Source organism: Podarcis filfolensis, assembly GCF_964270895.1.
Source record: "Podarcis filfolensis genome assembly, chromosome: 1".
NCBI classification, from domain to species: Eukaryota; Metazoa; Chordata; class Lepidosauria; order Squamata; family Lacertidae; genus Podarcis; species Podarcis filfolensis.
This window is the reverse complement of record NC_139604.1, coordinates 6,922,947-6,945,006: the sequence shown is the minus strand read 5'-3', so window position 1 is coordinate 6,945,006 and position 22,060 is coordinate 6,922,947. Positions and strand designations below refer to the sequence as shown.

The 22,060-nt window shown below is 45.1% G+C and overlaps 1 protein-coding gene across 2 annotated transcripts; it reads left to right on the top strand.

Annotated features, from left to right (window-relative positions):
* Positions 1-406: 406 nt before the first annotated feature.
* Positions 407-20,870, top strand: RAB17 (RAB17, member RAS oncogene family). Of its 2 annotated transcripts, XM_083573089.1 has the most exons (6): positions 407-658; positions 10,733-10,910; positions 13,976-14,127; positions 15,807-15,932; positions 17,253-17,346; positions 19,120-20,869. In XM_083573089.1, exons 2-6 carry the CDS (start codon positions 10,736-10,738, stop codon positions 19,242-19,244), a joined length of 672 nt encoding a protein of 223 aa, XP_083429215.1. In that variant the 5' UTR covers positions 407-658; positions 10,733-10,735; the 3' UTR covers positions 19,245-20,869. The 2 variants fall into 2 exon arrangements, with proteins under 2 accessions (XP_083429215.1, XP_083429216.1); XM_083573090.1 differs by lacking the exon at positions 407-658 and having other exon boundaries at positions 10,715-10,910; positions 19,120-20,870.
* Positions 20,871-22,060: the final 1,190 nt, after the last annotated feature.

The following is a 22,060-nucleotide window of genomic DNA, read 5'->3' as shown; positions in this document are numbered from 1 at the left end:
GCGCTCTGGTCTTGAATGGCACGCAAAGCTAGGCTTAATCAAAAACACATGGAAGCCTTTTCGTGTGTTTATTTAAGTCTGGGATCAACTCCCTTACAACGTCAGTGCAAAGACCCATAACACCATGTTGTGATATGATAATATGACGAGGGTACTCTCTTTGTTTTTAAAATAAATTAGCAAATAAATAGGTAGTTCTAGTTAATCCCCTGAATTTCTAGTGTCTGCAGTTTTTTTTAAAAAAGGAAAACCCAAACAGGAGGTGGTCTATAAATCAGTTGTGGGAAATGGCTAGGAACAGGTATCAGGCAGAGGTTTTGCTTTGAGGTTCACTGAGTTGTGCAGGGCTCCACCCTGTGAGAAACACCCCCTGCCAACTGCAACTCACCTGGATCATCAGGTTTTATGGCTCTGCATTCTTTACAGCGCAATTCTGAAGGTGACTGTCCAAGAGGGAAATCAGTGGACCTTAAACTCTGGGTCAGCTTGCTGATAAAAGCAGTAGGCGGCTGGGAAAGTACAGGAGCCCTTCCCTGACTGGAGAAGTCTTGCTTTTGCTGTGCCACTGCCGAGGCTGCCCATTCTCCCACCTCAGCACCCCCAAGTAAATGAGCAGAAATCTTGAAAAGGAGAGAACACGGCAGGAACGTCTGGAAAGGTAAGATCTTCAGAGAGAAGCACCCAGATGCTTAGTAGAAGAAACTCAGCAAAACGGTTACTCAGTGACCCATGAGAGGAATGGGACTTGCTAATATATAACTTGTGACATGCAGCTACCAGAAAGGTTTGTTTGCTTTGATATGGACAGCCTGGATGAGAGGTGGGTGAATGTTCAGCTAAAAGAGAAACTGGTTAGATTAGTCCTCACATAAAATGGGCCTTGTATCATTTAGAAAACTAGTAGGAATATACAAGGGATAATCAGGCTCCATACGGACTTGCATGGCGAATTTGCAAGAGGAACTATTTTGCTTCCAGTGTGGATTATTTCTGTCAGGCATTAGCTTTAGCCATTAAAGACATTAGAAATAGTAATAGTTATTCTACTACTACATGGGACAGCATTTCCACAACCAAAGGTGCTCCAAACTACAAATTTCAACTAGGCGATTAGTATCTGGGGTAGCACTGCTAAGGACTGCCGTTCCACTAAATTCAATAACATTTCCTTCTGGGCAAATAAATAGCCATAGGATCAAACAGCTAAAAACTAAGGGCCCTTCCTGGTAACCTGTTCATTGAGAATTCATCCTGATTTGTTTGCAGGGAGATTAGATGATGTTGGTTGTGTACTGAGCATTCATTTGCGTTTGTTGTGGGGAGGTTAGAGGACATGGCATCAAGAAAGTGTCTTGCACTTTATTGTGCATTTTCCTGTCACTTTCTTTTTCATAAAACTTTTTTTTTGGGGGGGAGTGGGTCTGTTGTGCAAGGATCCCACTGGACAGCCCTCTCAGCTACAGTTCAGGAAGTTCTCACTTAAATCTCCCCTCTGACCTGAACTCAGTTAACCCAACTTCCTTTTTGCAATATGGGAGGCAATGCGACCACAGTCAGTGGCGTAGCGTGGGTTGTCAGAACCCAGGGCAAGGCAAGTAATTTGCACCCCTAACCCGTGAATTTGCGCTCCCTAACCTGTGGATTTGCGCCCCCTAACCCTAACCCCCAGATGTTGCGCCCGGTGCGGCCGGCCCCCCCTGCACCCCCCACGCTACGCCACTGACCACAGTTCTTTTTAAAGCTTGTAACAAGATATATGCTTCAAACATGTAATAAATGCTAAGCAGTATTATTACTAAATAGGACAGTTTTACCACTTTGGGGATTGGCCCAGGGTTAGCCTGGGATAAATAATGCCTCCCACTCCCCTGTCATTGTTGCACGTTGGCAAGTTGTGTGGCTTGTGCAGGATTGCAATCGTGGCAGTGCAACAGGTTGTGCTCCTCCCAGGTTTCCCCAGCCGCCTCCATGTAATGGGCCCAGAGCTACCTCTCCTTACTCCCTTGCTTTGCTTCTGGTGCTGTCATCCTCCAGTGCTGGGATGCCACTGAGGTGTCCCAGACTGCAGCTGCTTCTTGGGTCATGTTCTCCAGGCCTTCCCCTCCATCCTGCTTTCCGGCTAGCTCCTCTCTTCTCAGTTGTAGCTGAGGGGGTTGCTAGAAGGGGAAGACCCAGCAGAAAAGTAGACTTGGTGGTCCTTCCTCTTGGGAGCTGGATGAGCAGAAGCAGGAGAAAGAGGACTCATGATGGCACATCCAGCAAGGCTCTCCTTACCTTCTGACCAGGTGGATTTCCTCAGCCCCAAGACCTCTATTTCACTACCAGTCCTTCACCGCAGACCTGCAGCAATAGCCTCAACTTTTTTGGCTCAACCTCTTGATTTTCCACTGCTGAGTTGTGTGGACTACGCAAAGATCCCAGGAATTATATTTGCAGAATGTTTCTAAGAAATGTGTGACGATGTGGGCAGGAAGAGAAGGAATGATTGCTTCATCTCGATGGAAAGAGAATGATGAGCTCACTATGATGTGCATATCCTAGCAGGATGAAAGTTGTTTATTCTCTGAGGGACCCCCTCCTTATATTTATGGGCCCCCTCAGTCACCTGGCAGTGACAACAGCACACCAGTCATACCGGGGAGCTGCTATTTTAATTTCCCACAGCACAGTGCCACTCTGAGCATTGAGGAAATTAAAATAGCGGCTTGGAGGCACCATGGGGGGGCCCTCCTGGATCCCTGGGGTGCCAAGTGCTGGTGCTGGACCTGCTGCTCCTCAGACTCAAGCAAGATTACCGGTACATCCTATTAAGTATTGCTGTGTTAGAAACTTGGAGGCTAGCTTAAGCTCCAGGAGAAGTGACCCTCTGAAGCATTCGGAATGGAGATTGAACAATTCCTTTAAAAAAAAAAAGTAGCACTTTGTATGATAAAATTGACCTTTTATCTCTTCTGCACCATCCTGTAAAGGCATGTGTCCAACTGCTGAAGTGGAGTAGAGGTGGCCAAGTTCAGGTGCATTAAAAAGGGACGCAAGTAGCGCTGTGGTCTAATCTACTGAGCCTCTTGGGCTTGCTGATCAGAAGGTCGGTGATTTGAATCCCTGCAACGGGGTGAGCTCCCGTTGCTCTGTCCCAGCTCCTGCCAACCAAGCAGTTTGAAAGCACACCAGCGCGAGTAGATAAATAGGTACTGCTGTGGCAGGAAGGTAAACGGCTTCATGCTGAAGGTTCGATTACTTTCAAGTGTGGAATTAATATTATGTGGCCCTTGAAAAGGGACTATTTCTGCAGTCTGAAGCAGTGAGTGGGCATATGTGAGAAAAGTGATCCTTCAGTTGAACTAGCTGAAGCTGAAGAAAGAGACCAGAATATGGGAGCACCCTTATTGTCACCTTCACTCAGCCACATAAGAAGAAAAGGGGGCAGGGAACTGAACAGTGGCCAGGCACGAGTGAAAAGAATAACCTGTGCTGTTATCTGCAGCATTTGGGAATAAGTGTGATATCCCAAAAAGAAATATGATTCCCCTTCAGTAGCAGCTGCCACCATCTGCCTCTCCATTGTAGCCCCTGAGATTCAGCAGCTTTTCAGCACCATGTCAGTTTTCTGCTTCTTCTATTCTTGCCCCATGATCTGTGGACATTCCCCCTCCCCAACCCATTCTCTAGTCCCTGGGTCCCCACTCAAGTCTCTCAGCTTCCTCAAGAGATGCTTCATTCTGTCCAGGTCAGAGGTATTTTCTTCCACAATGACCGCTCCCCGCTTAAAACGGGGGGGGGGGCGCCCTTTGCATGGACACGCGCAGCCCCAAGATCTGGAGCAGCTCCATCAGCATAGGCTTGGCTTTGCCTTCCCTCAGGTGGGATACCTGGAGGTCTCCGCCTACCTCAGTCAGTTGTCCAATCCCACCTGGGGGAAGCGTTGCCAAGGAGACCAGGCCAGGTAGGGGAGGGATTACCTGCCCACACAATAGAGGGAGGATCTTACCTGGGAATCCTCACTTGGCTCCAGAGCTTCTCCCACCCTACCCACCCTCAGTTAATGTCTTATTTTGCAGGTTAACTTTTCTTCACAGGTTTTGCAGGTTAACCTTTCTTCACAGGTATGCGGGCGCTGCTACGTTAAGGTCGCTGTTAAAGGGCCAGAAAGGAATTTCCCTGCATTGGCAGGTTTCGCCTTTCCCGTAGCAAAACGTCACAACTTTGGCGGTATCAGGCCTTGGGCGGAATCCTTTAGTCCATCTTCCTCTTTGCGGCGGCGATACCAGGATTCCCCGTTAAAGGGGTTTCTGAAGGGAGGCTTTGACCGTACGCCGAAAGATCGCCATTGCTCTCCCCTGCGGCGGCGGCGTAACGGGGGCGGCTATCTCTGCTTGAACATATGTTCTCCAGAGCCGGCCCATCCCCCCCCACTGGATAACCCTGATGCTCCCTAGGTTCCCGGCTGGGGACTGGGGAGGGAGAACGCCCAGTGCCTGAGCCAAGGTCTACCTAGATCTGCTGTCCATGATAGATCTACAAAGAAAGGAGAGGAATTTAAGAATCAGACGCGTGCCAGAAAGTGAGAAAGATAATCTGGCAGAACTTCTCACAAAGGAATTGTTACAATTTTGGCAAAAGGACCTGGGGGAAGAAGAATTTAAGATAGTGAGTGCATTTAGACTTGGCAGAAGACAAGGAAAGAACAAAGCAAGAGATAGTTTGATTACTTTAAAAACAAAGGAAGAAAGACACAAAATTTTGAACTTACACTATCAAAGAACTTTGGAAATTGAGGACACCTTTGTGGAAATCTTCAAAGATATACCTAAACATATTTTGGATGTAAGGGCTTACTACAGAGATCTGGCTGTTTTGTTGAGAAAAAACAAAATAATCTTCAGGTGGGAATTCCCCCAAGGCCTGTCTTTTAAATACAGAGGAAAGAAAATAAGAATAAGGACAGTAAACGACAAGGACAAGTTTCTGAAAGATCACGAAGAGGACCTACAGAAGGAAGTGGAATCTGGTGAGGACCCATCGGTGTCAGGAAAAGGACTCTTGGAGATAGCAAATCTAATATCTGGACGCCCCGGCTTAGGGAGAGATAAGCCACCGACAGAAGAAGAACAACAACTTGGTGCAGTGGGAGGGAAAATTAATTAATTAATCATGTCTCTGCAACTTCTAAGTTGGAATTGTAATGGACTGAATTCCCCTAGAAAGAGAAAAGGTGTTTTCCATATATTAAAAAAAGAACAATTGGACTTGATTTGTTTACAGGAAACACATGTAACGAGGCTACACAGGAATATACTTGTTAATAAAAGATTAGGGCAAGAGTTTATTTCGTCTGACAAAGTCAAAAAGAGAGGAGTGGTGATATATGCAAAGGAGAAATTTTCACCGAAATTTATCCTCAAAGATGAACAAGGAAGGTATTTGGCAATTGAAATTCAGTTTCAAGGAGAGAAATTTTTGATAGTAGGCGTGTACGCACCAAATGAGGGGAAGTCGGAATTTTTCAAGAAGTTGCATGAAACTCTTATGGACTTTATGGACTACAATATAATCCTGATGGGGGACATGAATGGAGTTGTATCTACTAATATGGACAAGGCGCAAAAACAGGTAGTCACCAAAGATGGTAGACTACCAAAAACCTTCTTCGAAATGACTGACAACATGGACTTGATTGATATTTGGAGAACTAAGAACCCTCTGGAGAGAGAGGGAACATTTTTCTCTGAAGCCAAGATGACATGGACCAGAATTGACCAAATTTGGATTACTAGAGGAATGGCACCAAAGATAAAAAAAGTGGAGATCTGCCCTAAAACTTGCTCTGACCATAATGCTGTAAAGATGGAGATGAAGCAAACAACAACCGGCACCTTCAGATGGAGGAGGAATGACACCTTATTTAGAGATGAAGAAGTATACAACAAGGCCCAAAAGACTTTAAGAGACTATTTTGAATTAAATTTGCCAACAAATGTGGAAAAAAGAGTAATCTGGGATGCAAGTAAAGCTGTGATGAGAGGGTTTCTGATACAACAGAATGCATTAAAAAAGAGAAGGCAAAATGAGAAAAAAGATAAAATTTTGGAGAAAATTAAAGAAGGTGAGAAAAAATTGAGAGCCAAGCCGAAGTCACAAGAGATTCTGAGAGAAATAAAGATCTATCAAACACAATATATGGAATTGATGAATCAGGAAATAGAATGGAAAATTAAACAAATGAGACAGAAGACATTTGAATTGGCGGACAAATGTGGGAAATTACTGGCTTGGCAACTGAAAAAAAGACAAAAATTAAACACAATTACAAACCTGGAAGTAGAAGGAAAAGACATAAACAATCCAAATGAGATTAGAAACTGTTTCCAGAAGTACTTCAAGCAACTATATGCACAAGGGCCACAGAATGAAAGGGACATTGATGGATGTTTGAAAACAAATGGATTACAAAAAATTTCACAGGAAAGTAAAATACTGTTGAACTGTAAAATAACAGACCAGGAGATAGAAGGTGCCATTTTAAATATGCAATTGGGCAAATCTCCGGGACCGGATGGGTTGACTTCCAGATACTATAGATCTTTGAAGGACTGGTTAATCCAACCTCTGAAGGAAGTCTGTAATGAGATTTTGGAAGGGAAAAGGGCACCAGAATCGTGGAAAGAGGCCTACATTACACTTATACCGAAAACGGAGACTGAAAAGACTCAACTTAAAAACTACCATCCCATATCCTTACTAAATGTGGATTACAAAATTTTTGCTGATATTTTGGCCAAGAGACTGAAAAGAGTATTGATTGAAGAGACACATAAGGACCAAGCGGGCTTTCTACCGGGAAGACATATATCTGATAACTTGAGGAATGTAATTGACATTTTGGAAAAGTTAGATGTGAACATAAATACTAAAGCTGTTTTGATATTTGTGGACGCGGAGAAAGCCTTTGACAACATTTCTTGGAGTTTTATGAAAAAGAACTTACAGGGTATGGGGGTAGGCCAGGGTTTTGAAAATGGTATAAGTGCAATATACTCTGAACAAAAGGCCAAATTAATTGTAAATAATGTGGTTACGGAACAATTTAAGATAGAAAAAGGGACACGACAAGGGTGCCCAATTTCCCCTTTACTTTTTATATCGGTCCTGGAGGTTTTGCTGAATATGATTAGAAGGGACCGGTTGGTTAAAGGCATACAGGTCGGAGCCAAACAGTATAAATTGAGAGCATTTGCAGATGACCTAGTTTTGACGTTACAGGAGCCAGAGTCTAGTACCAAAAGAGTTTTAGAATTAATTCAAGAATTTGGTCAGGTGGCAGGATTTAAACTGAACAAGTCCAAAACTAAGGTTTTAGAGAAAAATTTAACATTGTTTGAAAAAGAGAAATTTCAGAATGAAACAGGTTTGACTGTGGTGAAGAAAGTGAAATATCTGGGGATTAATATGACAGCTAAAAATGGGAATTTATTTAAAAATAACTATGAGAAATGCTGGTTAGAAGTGAAAAAAGATCTTGAAATATGGTCAAATTTGAAGCTTTCCTTGATGGGTCGAATTGCAGCTATAAAGATGAATGTATTGCCTAAAATGTTATTTTTGTTTCAAACATTGCAAATTGTGGACAAGATGGACTGTTTTAAGAAGTGGCAGAAAGACATTTCTAAATTTGTCTGGCAGGGCAAGAAGCCCAGGATAAAATATAAGATTTTAACTGATGCAAAAGAAAGGGGTGGTTTTGCCCTGCCAGACTTCAAACTTTACTATGAATCAGCAGCATTTTGCTGGCTGAAAGACTGGCTGCTTCTTGAAAACACAGACATTTTGGACTTAGAAGGTTTTAACAACGTTTTTGGATGGCATGCATATCTGTGGTATGACAAGGTTAAAGCACATAAAGCATTTAAAAATCATATTGTTATGAGATCTTTGTTTAATGTTTGGATCAGATACAAGGATTTATTGGAAAATAAGACCCCAAGGTGGTTGTCACCAATGGAAGCGAAAGCCCAGAAAAAGCTCAATATGGAGGCCAAATGGCCGAAATATTGGGAAATATTGGAACAAGAAGGAGACAGATTGAAATTGCAGAGCTTTGAGAAACTAAAAAACAAAGTGCGAGACTGGCTTCATTATTTTCAGATAATGGAGGCTTACAATTTGGACAAGAAAATTGGCTTCCAGGTGGAAAAATCTAAACTAGAAACAGAAGTGCTAGAACCTAAAACTAAGATCATGTCAAAAATGTATAACTTGCTGCTGAAATGGAATACACAGGATAAAACGGTTAAGTCAGCTATGATTAAATGGGCACAAGATGTTGGACATAACATTATGTTTGCTGACTGGGAACAGTTATGGACCACCGGTATGAAATTTACGGCATGTAATGCCCTAAGAGAGAATATTATGAAAATGATATACAGGTGGTACATGACACCAGTCAAGCTTGCAAAAATATATCATTTGCCTGATAATAAATGTTGGAAATGTAAGGAGGTTGAAGGTACATTCTTTCACCTTTGGTGGACGTGCCCAAAGATTAAGGCTTTCTGGGAAATGATTTATAATGAAATGAAAAAGGTATTTAAGTATACCTTCTTGAAGAAACCAGAGGCTTTTCTCTTGGGCATAGTCGGCCATTTGGTGCCAAAGAAGGACAGAACTTTTTTTATGTATGCTACAACGGCAGCAAGAATACTTATAGCAAAGCACTGGAAGACGCAAGATCTACCCACTCTGGAAGAATGGCAGATGAAGTTGATTGACTGTATGGGATTGGCAGAAATGACCGGCAGAATCCGCGACCAGGGAGAAGAGTCGGCAGAAGAAGACTGGAAGAAATTTAAGGACTATTTACAGAAATATTGCAAAATTAATGAACTTTGAAAGATGCTGGATTGAATTTATGTGGTCTCTAGCTGTTATGATAAAAAGAAATGGGATAAATATTGTTTAAGTTATAAAATTTTAAAAAGTTGATTGGAAAATAAGGTGTTAGTTAAAAGGAATGTTAAGAGATTAGGATTTGCTGGATAATCATTTTGAACTAGAAAACAAGAAGGGGAGGTATGAGGAAGTCAAAGAAACATGTTATTGAAAAATTGATATAGAAATTGATTTGTTTTTAATATTTTTCTTTTTCTTTTTCTTTTTTGTTTGTATAAAATTGAAAAATTGAATAAATATTTATTAAAAAAAAATAAAGTAAAATATTGCACAGCCAAAAAAAAAAGAAAAAAAAAGGTCTACCTAGATCTGAAACATAATAAAGTTGTGGCCAATTTAGTCCCATAGCACGTTGTCTTGAGTCGTTATTCCACATGACGGGGGCGGGGGACCGCTCGGGATCTGGGGACTCCGCCTGTCCACGCAAGGACAGCAAGGCAAGGCAAGTGGATGAGCTAGTGGCACTGATGCTCTGGGCTCATCCGAGGTCACACACCGTTGGCAATGGAGGTACAAGGGCACTAGCAGCCCCTCAACTTGGTAACACTCACTCTAGCAGCTGTCACTATCTAAGTGCTTTGAACAGGCAAGTAAATAGACACTCAATGAAAGAGCCCTCAAACCGAGCAGGAACATAACTGGGGTGGGATACTTTATTCAGCCAAGTAGGCATGAGAGGCAAGGAAGCTGTGCATGAACTCCAGGAAGAAAATCATATTGATCAAAAAGTAAGATAAAAATGTATTTAAGGAAATCGTAGTTTACATGGCATTTTAAAAGTAGCACCATACTTTGGATCATTATGTTATTTGACCAGGAGATACTTAATGTCATCGGTTGCATGAATAGGCCTTTTCTTTACTCCATCCTCATGGTGCCTCTCAGTGTTGGGATATTCCGTTCCACCTTAAGAACAGACGTGTGGATTGTTGTGTGTCACATGTCTGTTTACACTCCAGCACAGCTTGCTGGGAACTTCCATTTGTGTATAGCTTTTGCTTTAGCTGTCTTGCTTTGGACATGAAGGAGGTCAGACATGTTCCCTTTCGTCCTGATGTGTGCTGAATAAACTGCTTGTAAATATGCTCACACAGCTACTTCTGTTGTGTAACGTTTACTCTGCAGAGTAGCCACTTCTGTTGCGTAGCGTTTACTCTGCAGAGTAGCATGCCCTAGCTTCTGAAGCTCGCAGATGCTGCACCAAGGACTGGAGATTGCCTGCCACACTGGCCAGTGGGCTGAAGCCAGCTGGGGGCCTGCCAGTTGCCCCTGTTTCCTTGGTTGCATGCCAAAACTCAGAACACAGAGGTGTGATGTGTGCCCACATGTGGAAAACTTAATTGTGGAATATAAAAAGCTCCATGCATTTTGATAATGCATTCTTCAGAGGCAAAAAATACACCTGAAAGGAACTACAGTGGTACCTCAGGTTACAGACGCTTCAGGTTACAGACTCTGCTAACCCAGAAATAGTACCTTGGGTTAAGAACTTTGCTTCAGGATGAGAACAGAAATCGCACAGCGGCAGCGGGAGGCCCCATTAGCTAAAGTGGTACCTCAGGTTAAGAACAGTTTGAGGTTAAGAACAGACCTCCAGAATGAATTAAGTTCTTAACCCAAGGTACCACTGTACTTTTTGCAAAGGTTGAGAAATGTCATTATCCAACGGCAAAGTGTTCCATTTACTGCAGCCTAGTTGTGAGGCTTCATCTCCTCTTTCTCTCAGTTCCAGAGCCTCTATTGCTGCCAAGTCATTCCCTTTCCTTTTCCTTTTCCTCTCCAGGACATGGCTCAGAGACGGGTGCAGAACAAGGAGGCCACTCCCTACCTTTATGTCCCCTCCCTAAAAGATTCTTACATTTTCAAAGTGGTTCTTCTGGGAAGCACGGCTGTAGGAAAGTCAAGCCTAGCCTATCGTTATGTGAAGAAGGACTTCCGGGACTCTCTGCCTACCGTGGGCTGTAAGTGAATGGTGCTGAGTAGGACCCTAACGCTGGCTGAAGGGGCCCTGCCTTTTGTATTAACCGACATGCTACAAATTACTCAGAATAAGGCCAAGGATGCAAGTCATGAACATTTGGCTGAGGAACTGCTTTGGCACAGCCTCAGCTATTTTTATAATGAAATATTGTCTCCATGACAACCATGCACAGAACACCCTAGAGGGATGGAGCACTATCTCTTTCCTTGCAACTGTAGTGACAGAGTGACCCCCAGTGATAAAAGCAACACAGTGCACAACTTGAACATCATCATGTGGTGGTGGGGGGGGCATGGCTAATTGACATCTATCCACCCCCCCAGCTGCTGAAGTGCAGCGGATGAGGAGGTGAAGAACGTGGCCAGAAGACGCGGAAGAACCTCTTGGTGTGTCTGTGTATTTGTAGACGCTGTGGCGATCACACGGGGTCCCCGGACGTTTCGCCGTCTGTTGATCCCTGTGCCACCACTTTATTTCTCGCTGCCACCACCCAGGCCCTACCTGGTACAATACTGAGTCCAGTCAGGGTTAAATTGGAACATAAACTTCTGTTTATTTATTGCAGTTTAACAAGCGTGTGGTTTCATAAACGGTATCGGTCAATTTCAATCATGGGGTGCCTATCCAGACCTCTAACTTCCGCTACCTGCTCTCACTCACTAAACCACTTCTCAGATATTTACTTGTCTTCCTAGCTCCTAACTGTTCCTGACTCAGCTTATTTCTCTACACTAACTCAACCTACCCACAGACTCTATCCCAATTCACTCCCACTCCAACCAACCACCCAACTCCCAACAAACTCTCCCCTTCGCCCCTCCCAGAGCTGGTTTTATAGTCCCTCTGACTCTACCCCCTGGGTCCTGATTGGGTGACCTGCTTAACTACAGTGGTGCCCCGCAAGACGAACGCCTCGCAAGACGAAAAACCCACTAGACGAAAGGGTTTTCCGTTTTGGAGGCGCTTCGCAAAACGAATTTCCCTATGGGCTTCCTTCGCAAGGCGAAAGCCCATAGGGAAATCTCCAGACAGCGGGGAAGCGCAGCACGTCTTCCCCACTGTCCTCGGACCTCCTCCGAAGGCTGGCGGTGGGGCGGAGAGACCTCCTCCTGCTGCCAGCCTTCGGAAGGCTGTCCTGAAGACCTGCGGTGGGAGGAGGGTTTTCCTTCCCACCGCCAACATTCAGAATGCTGTTCTGAATGTTGGCGGTGGGGAGTAAAAACCCTCCTCCCACCGCAAGCCCCGGGAACAGAGGAGAAGCGCTGCGCGCCTTCCCCTCTGTTCCCGTACCTGTCCTGAAGGCTTGCGGTGGGGAGAAAAGCCCTTCTCCGCACCGCCAGCCTGGCAAGCGGTCTCCATAGGAACGCATTAATTGATTTTCAATGCATTCCTATGGGAAACCGTGCTTCGCAAGACGAAAAACTCGCAAGAAGAAAAAACTTGCGGAATGAATTAATTTCGTCTTGCGAGGCACCACTGTATTTCACCTCCAACACTCTCATATGCTAACATCACATACACAAGCAATTTTGAAAGTGGGACCACGTGGGCCCCCTCCCTGCAAAGCATCATGAGGACATTGAGAGGGGCCCAGAGTTGCCCTTCCCAGTATTTATCAGCCAATTGCTAGGAAATGAAGTGGACGTGGAAGTGATTGTGGCAGAGTTCACATGCTTTCAAAATAGTCCAGGGTTAAAGAAGCAATGGACAGAGGCTGAGGGATGCATTGCAGGGGGTTGAACTAGATGACACTCATGGTCACTTCCAACTTCACAATTCTGGGATTCTATGTGCAAGGAAGCAACAAAGTAGGAAGGGCTGTTGAGGAAGGAGACTTGGGAAAGTGGCTCACGTGCAGGAATGGGAAACAGCAGTGCCAGAAGCACTGAGCAGACTCATTAATTGGGAAGGGCAACATCATAGTGACTTTGGTTCTCAGCTATATGATGGCTTGATATACCGATATAACAATTGATTTCTGCACTCTTGTGCACCTTGGGAATGCAGGCGACAGACGGCATGTCGTACAATTAAAGTCACCTGTAATCTGAATGGATGCGTAGTCTATTACCACTTCATATTTAACAGGGATGGCTTCCCCAACCTGGTGCCCTCCAGGTGGACTACATGCAATTCCCATCATCCCTGACGATTGGCCAGTGGACAGGGATCTCTGCATCTGGCCGGCACCAGGAAGGCTCTCAACAAGCATGGCACACCTTGTTATTTTAAAAGAAAGCAATGCCTGGGCAGGTGCAGAACCTTACTTGCACATCAAAGTTCCATATTTTGACTTTTGAGTAGGAAAAGATTAATACAGAACATTACTGAAGCTGCTTTGTGAGTCTGGAAGTTGACAGAAGTGCAAATCAGTTGATCTCATTTATTTGGATATGAGAAAAAAACAGTAGACCTGAACATTGTTTTCCATTGATGTACACATGGCTGAAGCAGTTCTCATCCCGAAAGAGGCAATCCCTGCACTCTCTCACACACTGATAGCGTTATGACTTTATTTATAGCTTTATTTATTAATTGGCTAAGCGGTTGACTTATAAAAAGTCATATCTATATAGCCTGACCAAATGTTCCAAGAGGCTTGGTTAGCAAGCTGCCGCCATTAAGCCATGTTTTGGCTTAGCATGTCATTCAACCCTGGGCTTGCAGCTTGTCTCACTCCAGCCAAACAATAACTGGTCTAGTAACCAAGGGTTCTTCTTAGGTTTACTCTGCACGGGTGGTCTGGAGCAAAACAAGCCAAGAGTCTGGGCTCAGACAACATCTCAAGCCAAGCAAGACTTTGCTCGTGGCAGTTCAGCAGCGGGAGAACCCGGCAGCTGTGATCTCCTTTCTCAGAGCCCTCACACTTGTGCATTTGTGCAAAGCCATGGTTTGGTTTATGATTATCTGCAAAGTGGCCCATTAGCACAAGGTGTAAGTGTAAGGATGAGCGTGACCAGTAAGGCCATCTAGTTAACAAAAATCTAATCTCCATTGTATCTGCAGCTTCTACTGGAAAGCAATTCATTTCTCTTTTGCTTTTAGGTTCCTTCTTCACGCAGGTTCTAAGTTTGGATAACACCACAATTAAGCTTGAGATCTGGGACACTGCAGGCCAAGAGAAGTACCATAGTGTCTGCCATCTCTATTACAGAGCAGCGAATGCTGCTGTTCTGGTTTATGATATAACGAGGAAGGTAAGGCAGGAATGCTCTGCGTAGGCCTTCCCTTCCCTTTTTTCCCTTTTCCCATTTCACCATTTCTGAATGTGTAATTTTGCTTTATTTTCCAAGGAGAAGTTGTCATATTTTTCTGTATTTGTATGAAAAGGTTGCTCTGGTGCATTTTTGTACCTTCAAGTCCTGGAAAACCCTTTTAAAAAGTGGCTTAAACCAGGACAATTTGGGAGCATGTTGGAACAATCACAATATCACAGCAGAGTAAATCAAAATCTCCTAGAAAAGTCAACCAGGCTGATGTTGTCACACACAATAACGTATGAATCAGACACGAAAGTGTTACTGACAAAGAAAACGTCTTAAAATGAAGGATGTCAAACTTGCTGAATATGATGACATTGTGGAGAATTGTGAATTTTTATGCAAAGTAAGGCTGTGGCCTCTGATGGTCTTTGCCCTTTAGTTCCGCTCCAGGAGCCCTCTCTAAATGAACAGCTTTCATTACCAAAAATTTGTCTCAAGTAGTCCACAAGTAACTTGTGGAGATGTATGGAAGAGGCTGCTGGCAGTATGGAACTGTTCATAGAAACAATCGCCTGGGGAGAGCATTCCACAAATGGGGAGCCACTGCAGAGAAGGCCCATTCCTGTGTTGCCATCTTCTGGACCTCTTATGGGGGAGGCACATGACAAAAGGCCCCAGATGATGACTGCAAAGTCCAGGTCAGTTTATATGGGGAGAGGCTGCCCTTGAGGAATTGTGGCTGTGAGCCGTTTAAGGCTTTATAGGTCAAAACCAGCACTTTGAATTGTGCCCAGAAGCTAACTGGCAGCCAGTGCAGTTGAGCCAAACCTTCTTGCCCCGGTGAGCAAACTGGCTGTTGAATTCTGCACTAGCTGGAGTTTCTGAACAGTCTTCAAGGGCAGCCCTCCACATGACGCAGTAATCTAACCTTGAGGTTACCAGAGCATAGACAACAGTAGTTAGGCTATCCCTGTCCAGATAGGGGCATAGCAGGGCCGCCAGCTGAAGCTGATGGAAGGCACTCAGTGCCACCGAGGCCACCTGAGCCTCAAGCAACAGCAAAGGATCCAGGAGGACCCCCAAGCTACATAGCTGCTCCTAAGCACATTTTTTAATGTTGTTTGGTTGCACATGACACATTTCGCACACTAATACAGAACCTAATTTCTCTTAAGAAATTATAGCTCCATTATTGCTTGTATATCAGTTATTTACAGATAAGTTATCTGTCAGGGAACTGCCATCGGAACTAGAGGAGGAGGCGAGGCTCCACAGCGATGCTGGAGAGGGGCCAAGCAGGGAGAGAAGCAGGTCTCCGGCTGGGGAAGAAAATCAGCGCAACACCAGGGATAGAGGGGGGCCGATGGGGGAAGCAGAGAGGAGGCTCCAGGACTCTTCACAGGAGACCAGCGAGGAGAGCACAGGTCCTCCGCTGCCCACACCCACCCTGCGCAGAAGACTTCCGCGCAGGGAAAGTAGGCGGCGACTTGGCGTCAAAGAACTTCTGTGCTGGAAGAGGTTCAAGAAACGCCCACTGACGGATTCTGCCAGCGACTGAACAGCCACGGAGTGGATGGCTGTCCAGTGAGAAACGGTTTAACCAGGCAACCTAGCCCAGAGCGGCAGTAACTTACGCACAAGCAACCCCTAAAGCCATTACATTATCTTTTCAGGAAAGTTTGGAGAAAGCAAAAGTGTGGCTGGCAGAACTGGAGAAGGAATTCCTTCCTGATGAAATAATTATAGCTTTGGTTGGCAATAAACTGGACCTTTCTGCTGAACGGGAGGTCACATTACAGGTAGACGTTATTCTTGTATTTAGGCCAATGCCTTTACAAACGTAGGCCTTCTCACTCGCCCCGTCTCCCTCTCATACATATATACACATTCCTCTGCCGAAACACTCAATCTCACACAGCTGTCTTGGAGTTTCTCATGTATGTGGCAGCCCATCACAGAATCATAGAATTGCAAAGTTGGAAGGGTCACGAGGGTCATCTAGTCCAACCTGCTGCAATGCAGGAATCACAGATGGTTGGTGGGGTGCATTTGGCTCTCCAGGTCAAAAATGTGCCTTTTAATAATAAACACATAAACCACCACTCTCGCTTAACTCAAGAAGGCAAATAAATAAATAAATAAACAAATAAATAAATAAATAAGAAAGAAACCCACCTTGAGTTGCGTAGAGGGTGTGTTGCGTGTGTAGGTCCCCAGGCCACCCCTCAAATAACTTCACACATAACACGTAATTTTAGTTTTGGGTTTTGAGCACTATTTTGGCCACAACTTTATTAAAATACAAAATCAGTGAGTGGTTGTTTAGACATTGGTTATGACTATGTGTCCCCCCGCCTGGGACAGAAATGACATCCCAAGGTCCAATCGGTAGCCAGTAGAAGGGAAAGTCAAACTTGGGGGTCATTTGAGCTAAGCATCGGACCCACGCCGCTCACCCCAGCAGCTCCCCGAAGGCTTGCCGGCCCTGGTTCCATGGCAGGGATTGGACGGCCCTGATCCCATGACAGGGATAGGACAAAATCGTGGCAAGCCCCAGGATTCCTTTAACGGAATTCCCTTCAGCGCAATAGGAGGGGCAGGCACAGCCTATCCTGACCCCTCCACCACCAGCATATTGTAACCAATGCCTAACTGCAACCTTATAAGATGTGACAAATTGCTGAGTAGTAGGCAAAAACCAAATGGCCCAGCCAATCACCAAATGGCAAAATTCCTACTAGGCCCCTGCGCCAAGGCAGACGACCCCATGACAGGCAAAGCAAGGTCAACCGGAAAAGAGGGCGGGCGGGCGGGTGATCCGATGCACTTTGCAAAGAGAAAGAGAAACCAGAGTGCACCAATATTTAAAGACTATGGTCCCACCCACCCAATTTGCAACGTACAATTTGCCCCAGCAACCCGGTTATCCAATCGCAATGCCAGGCAACAACTATTAACCTGCCTGGCAACAAGAGGGCTGGCCCGGCGGCCCACACCGCAGCACGTGCTCTCATTTATTGGAGAACACGCTTTATAGGATTATATATGAATCTATATATCTGTATACATACACACACACAGTCTACTTCCTTGAAATCATAGATATGTTGTTCCTCCAGGAGGCAAAGGATTTTGCACAAACAAAGAACCTGCAGTACATGGAAACCTCTGCAAAATCTAATTACCAAGTGACAGAACTCTTCGTGTCTCTGGGTAAGTTAATTTACACAGTTAACATTTAACAAAAGGTGCTCTCTTGTCTCTCAAAGTTTTGCCTACGCTTCTGATTTATGCTCTTATGCTTCTCTCAAGATAGAATACCCAACGTAAACTCTATTTCATTTTCAAGTACTAATCTTGTTTTGTTGTTGGCATCCATATGTCCCAAGAGACAATGGAGTGCATCTTGGGGGGTGTTGTCAAAACTGCTGTGTTAGCAGCACTGAAGTGACCTCCTGGGGCACAAGATTGGGCCGTGTGCCTAGAGGTCCTGGGCTGCCCCAGATGACAAGACCCCCATCTTGGCCTCGCTGATGGGGTCCAAAGGAAAGCAGAGCGAGATGTTTGGGAGCAACTTGGCTGCAGGAGTTGCCAGAAGGAGGCGTACAAGGCACCATCCAACCATCTTAGTGACTCCAGTCTGGATTTGTGTAGGGTTTGCTCTTTAGCCTTTTCTTCTCATGAAGATATCCCACAAGGCAGCAGAGGTTGGAGTTTTCCTTCTCCTAGATGGGCTACCTTCCCAGGTTGACAGGTCCCATCTACCCCTCACTTCCCTCTACAGAATGTGCAGAAACTACCCTCTTGACCATTAGACCCATGCTTGGTCTCATCCTCTCAATCCACCAGAGCCTGTCTTTACATGCAGGGGATAGACAAGTCCCTAACTCAATAAGGGTTTGAGACCTATTGGCTGCCCTCACCTGGTTTAGCTGTCCTGTTGGAGCCATTTCCTGGGGTGTGGTCACTCTTGCCTGCTGACAGCTTCTAGGAAGCACAGGTGAGAACTGAGTGCAGGATGGGAACATAATAAAATGTCAAACATAAAGAACTTCCCGATACTGGGCTGCCTTTAGATGTCTTCTGAAAGTTGTGTAGTTGAGAATGGCGTTCAGCCTTGGCTCTTCCATCCTTGGTTCCTGTTGCTGCTGCCTGCTGGATGAGGGAAAGACTAAAGGCCTTGAGCCTGTGCTCAGTTTCCTTGCATGCGAGACAGATTGCTTCTGAAGGTGATCTGAGAGCACAACTGTAGAAATTGTTCCACGTTCTCATTTTATCTTATGTCTGCTTCAGCCATCAAAGCACATCACCTGCTTTCTCTTCAACATATAAGAGTGGTAAGAAACAATTGTAGCAGGTGGAGCTAGAGGCTGTAAAATGACTCTTGCATAGATGAGAAAAGCCACTTTCTATGTCCACACCGTTTAACATCATTGCTCCAGAATAATAGCCGCGTCTGCAAAACAATCACCCAGTTCGTTTTAGGTGGTTGAACAGCATGCTGATGTGCATGGCTGAAACTGCAGTCACTCCCATCCTCTCAGGTCCTGCTGCTGCTGCCTTGGTGGGAAATGCAATAGTCTGGCCTCTCATGCCATCCACTGGGTTTGTTTCTCTCCCAAAAGGCCACCTATGGAAGCCAAGTTTTGTTCTTAACTATGGTTTACTGTGTCTTGCAAACTGGGCCAATGATCTATTATTTGGCCATCAACTCCATGACCATTCTAGCTGCCTCTTCCAGCCTTTAAAGGGCAGGGGGCATCTGAAGGCCACTGTTTGACCTTCAAGGGTCAGAGACGTCGCATTACTCTTTCTGAAACCCAGAAACAGGCTCCGGCTCACCAGCTGGTGATGTGGTGGAGGAAACAGCTGCACGTGGACAATTGTTATTCCATGTAAGCAGATAAGTAAAAACTTGCACTTTTAATTAAGGCTGTAAATCTTATATTTCACAGAAAAATAACCATTTCTCCCTTCCTTACAAAGCTCATGAATTGTTAAAACAAGAACAACAGAGAGAGAAGACATTTCAATCAACACAATGGAAGAAATCACGTGTTGATCTGCGAGAAACAAGTTTCCCCCAAACAAAATGCTGCCAAGCAATCTGAGATTAGTTGTTCCGTGTGGCTGGGGTTGCTGCTGCATTAAAGAATGGAAGCCTGCTCCTTCAAGCCGGAGGGTTTGCTCTGCTTTATGTGCCTACCTCATTCATTGTCACTGTGAAAAGACATTTAAAAGTTTTAATAATAATAATAATAATAATAATAATAATAATAATAATAATAATACAGTGGTACCTCGGATTAAGAACTTAATTCATTCTGGAGGTCCGTTCTTAACCTGAAACTCTTCTTAACCTGAGGTACCACTTTAGCTAATTTGTGTTCTCATCAGTTCTTAACCCGAGGTACTATTTCTAAGTTAGTGAATTCTGTAACCTGAAGCATCTGCAACCTGAAGCGTCTGTAACCTGAGGTACCACTGTAATAAAATTTTATTTGTATCCTGCCCTCCCTGGCCGAGGCCGGGCTCAGAGCAGCTAACATCATAAAAACAACACACACTTCCAAATTATTTGTAAAAGCTTTCAATAGTATCGTTTTTCTTTGGTATCCAAATGTAATAAAGAGAATAAACAGAAGAGGAAAAAATAGCATTGTATCATTTCATAAGAATAGGAGAAGATCCCTGGCAGATCAGACCAAAGTAGCGGTCTATCCTGTCTAGCCACCTGCTTCCCATGGTGGCACAAGTGAAGTGGCCCGAGGTCACATTCCTGGTCAGCCACCGCCAGTTCACATCCCTTGAGCATATATGTCAAATTAGGATGGTTTGCCCGGACACACATCACTCTAAACTTGATTACATCTCAAAGGGTTGCTGCTTGGATCTAAGCTACTGGAGAGTTGGTGTTGCCGTGATCACAGGAGCAACAGCCCTGAGCTGGCAGGCATGAACAAGGCAAGGAAGAAAGGCAACTGAGCCATAAAACACAAGGTGCTGCTGCTGGGCAGCTGGGTGATTCGGTGCCCTGGTATCGCTTTCAACTGAGAGGCCTTATTCCAGCAGGATGGGTACATGTGTCTGGAGTGTGAAATGACTTACAGGTGGGAGGCTTAAGGTCTTGGCTTCAGATGTGAGCGGTTTGGCTGTGAGTATTTGCTTGAGTGGCGGTTTAGGCATTGGATAGGCGTAGTCTTGGTTGGAGGAGAGGTTGTTGTCTCTGCCTGCCCCTACAGAAAATGGCTTATCCTGTTAAAGGGATGCTTCTGTCCAGATGCCCTGGTGGGGGCTAGGTCACAGCACTCCCCAGGTCCTACCAGCAGATGGGCTAGAAGGGGTGGGCTTCTACCCAGTGCCAATGCCAAACCTCTTACATCTGTAGTCAATAAAGGTGTGGCCGGATTTCACCCAAATACAACAGGTCTCATTATTTATGGGAGATGCCTGGGTACCCAAGATATATGATAGTTATCTTCCAATATCTAAAGGGCTGCCACATGGAAGATGGATCAAGCTTGTTTTCTCCTGCTCTGGAGGGGAGGACCTGAACCAGTGGCTTCGTTATAAGAAAGGAGATTCTGACTAAACATCAGGAAGAACATTCTGTCAGGAAGAGCTATTTGACAGTGGAACAGACTTTCATGAGAGGTGGTGAGCTCTCTTTCCTTGGAGGTTTTTAAGCAGAGGCTGGATAGCCACCTGTCACCCTTGGAGTCCCTTCAATTTCTACAATTCTATGGTTCTATTATTCTAATTTGTCAAGCTTGTGAATATTTCTCTTCAGGGTTGGTGAATAGTAAAACCATTGCCTTCTGCCACTTAATCCCAGATGAGGATGCCAGTCTGACTTGCATGACAGAGATGTGGCTTTGGGGGTGGGCTTATCTTCTCTCAGCTTTGTTGATAGGCTTTCTCGGTGCAGCATCAACTTGATGGGTGGGAAGAACAGGTGCTGCCATGATTGGTCAAGATTAAACCTCCACGATCGGGGTTCCTGTCCAACCGTCCACTAAACTTGCGTGTTTGCCTGTAGTGTTGGGTTCTTGAGTTAGGAGAGGATTCTGCTAGGGGACCACCCACCCCAATGCCCGGCAGTATACCTTTCTGATTTTAGAGGTAGTGTTGAAGACTCCATGAAATTTGAAAAAATGGGGAGCCTTGCAGCGGTGGAGGAAGCCTCTTGGGCACCTGGGGCGGTGCAAACTGTGCCCATAGGGACGGGGCACGTGGTGCCCATAGGGAGGGATGGGATGAGGTGCGCGGCACCCTTAGGGAAGGATGCGACGGGGGTGCGGTGCCCTTAGGGAAGGGGCATGCAGTGCCCATAGGGATGGGACGTGTCGCAGGGGCCAGGGCCTCTGCTGCCCTACAGCTGGGGGGAGGCAATGAGCGGACATTGTGGAGCCTGTGGGCACCCGAGACACGCGGCTTGGGAGTGCTGCAGGCCCCGTGGTGAGTGCCACCCACCATTTTCTCACCCCCCCCTCAGTGAGGGCACCTGGGGCGGAACGCACCTACCACACCCTTGTTATACCCTTGGTACCTTGAACATCCATACACTGACCTCCCTTCTGTGAGCAAATTGGAGCTTTGTGGAAACTGTTTCTAATGATGTCCGGTTCAATGGTCAGTTTATATATTAGATTTGGTGTCCTGTTAAAGTCAGGATGATGTTGATATTGACTGGGGTGGGTGTGGGGGACTTAATTGGTCAAAGTCTGTAAATTCCTTATTTACAACTGACTCACCTTCCCCATCCCTTACTCTGTTAAGTCTATTGTATTAAATTTTGGGCTATAAGAGCCCGGGAGCAGGGAGCTGTTCTCTTACATGTTTTAAGTCCCAAGAATGTACACCTCTGGTACTATAAAAGCAAGTAAATGAAATAAAAACTTGTATCATCAACAAATGGCTGCTTTGG

Coding starts and splice junctions, on each gene's coding strand:
- RAB17 (XM_083573090.1), top strand. CDS start 10,736: ATGGCTCAGAGACGGGTGCAGAACAAGGAGGCCACTCCCTACCTTTAT. Junction 14,128..15,806: donor TTTATGATATAACGAGGAAG/GTAAGGCAGGAA, acceptor TTATCTTTTCAG/GAAAGTTTGGAGAAAGCAAA. Junction 15,933..17,252: donor AACGGGAGGTCACATTACAG/GTAGACGTTATT, acceptor TTGTTCCTCCAG/GAGGCAAAGGATTTTGCACA.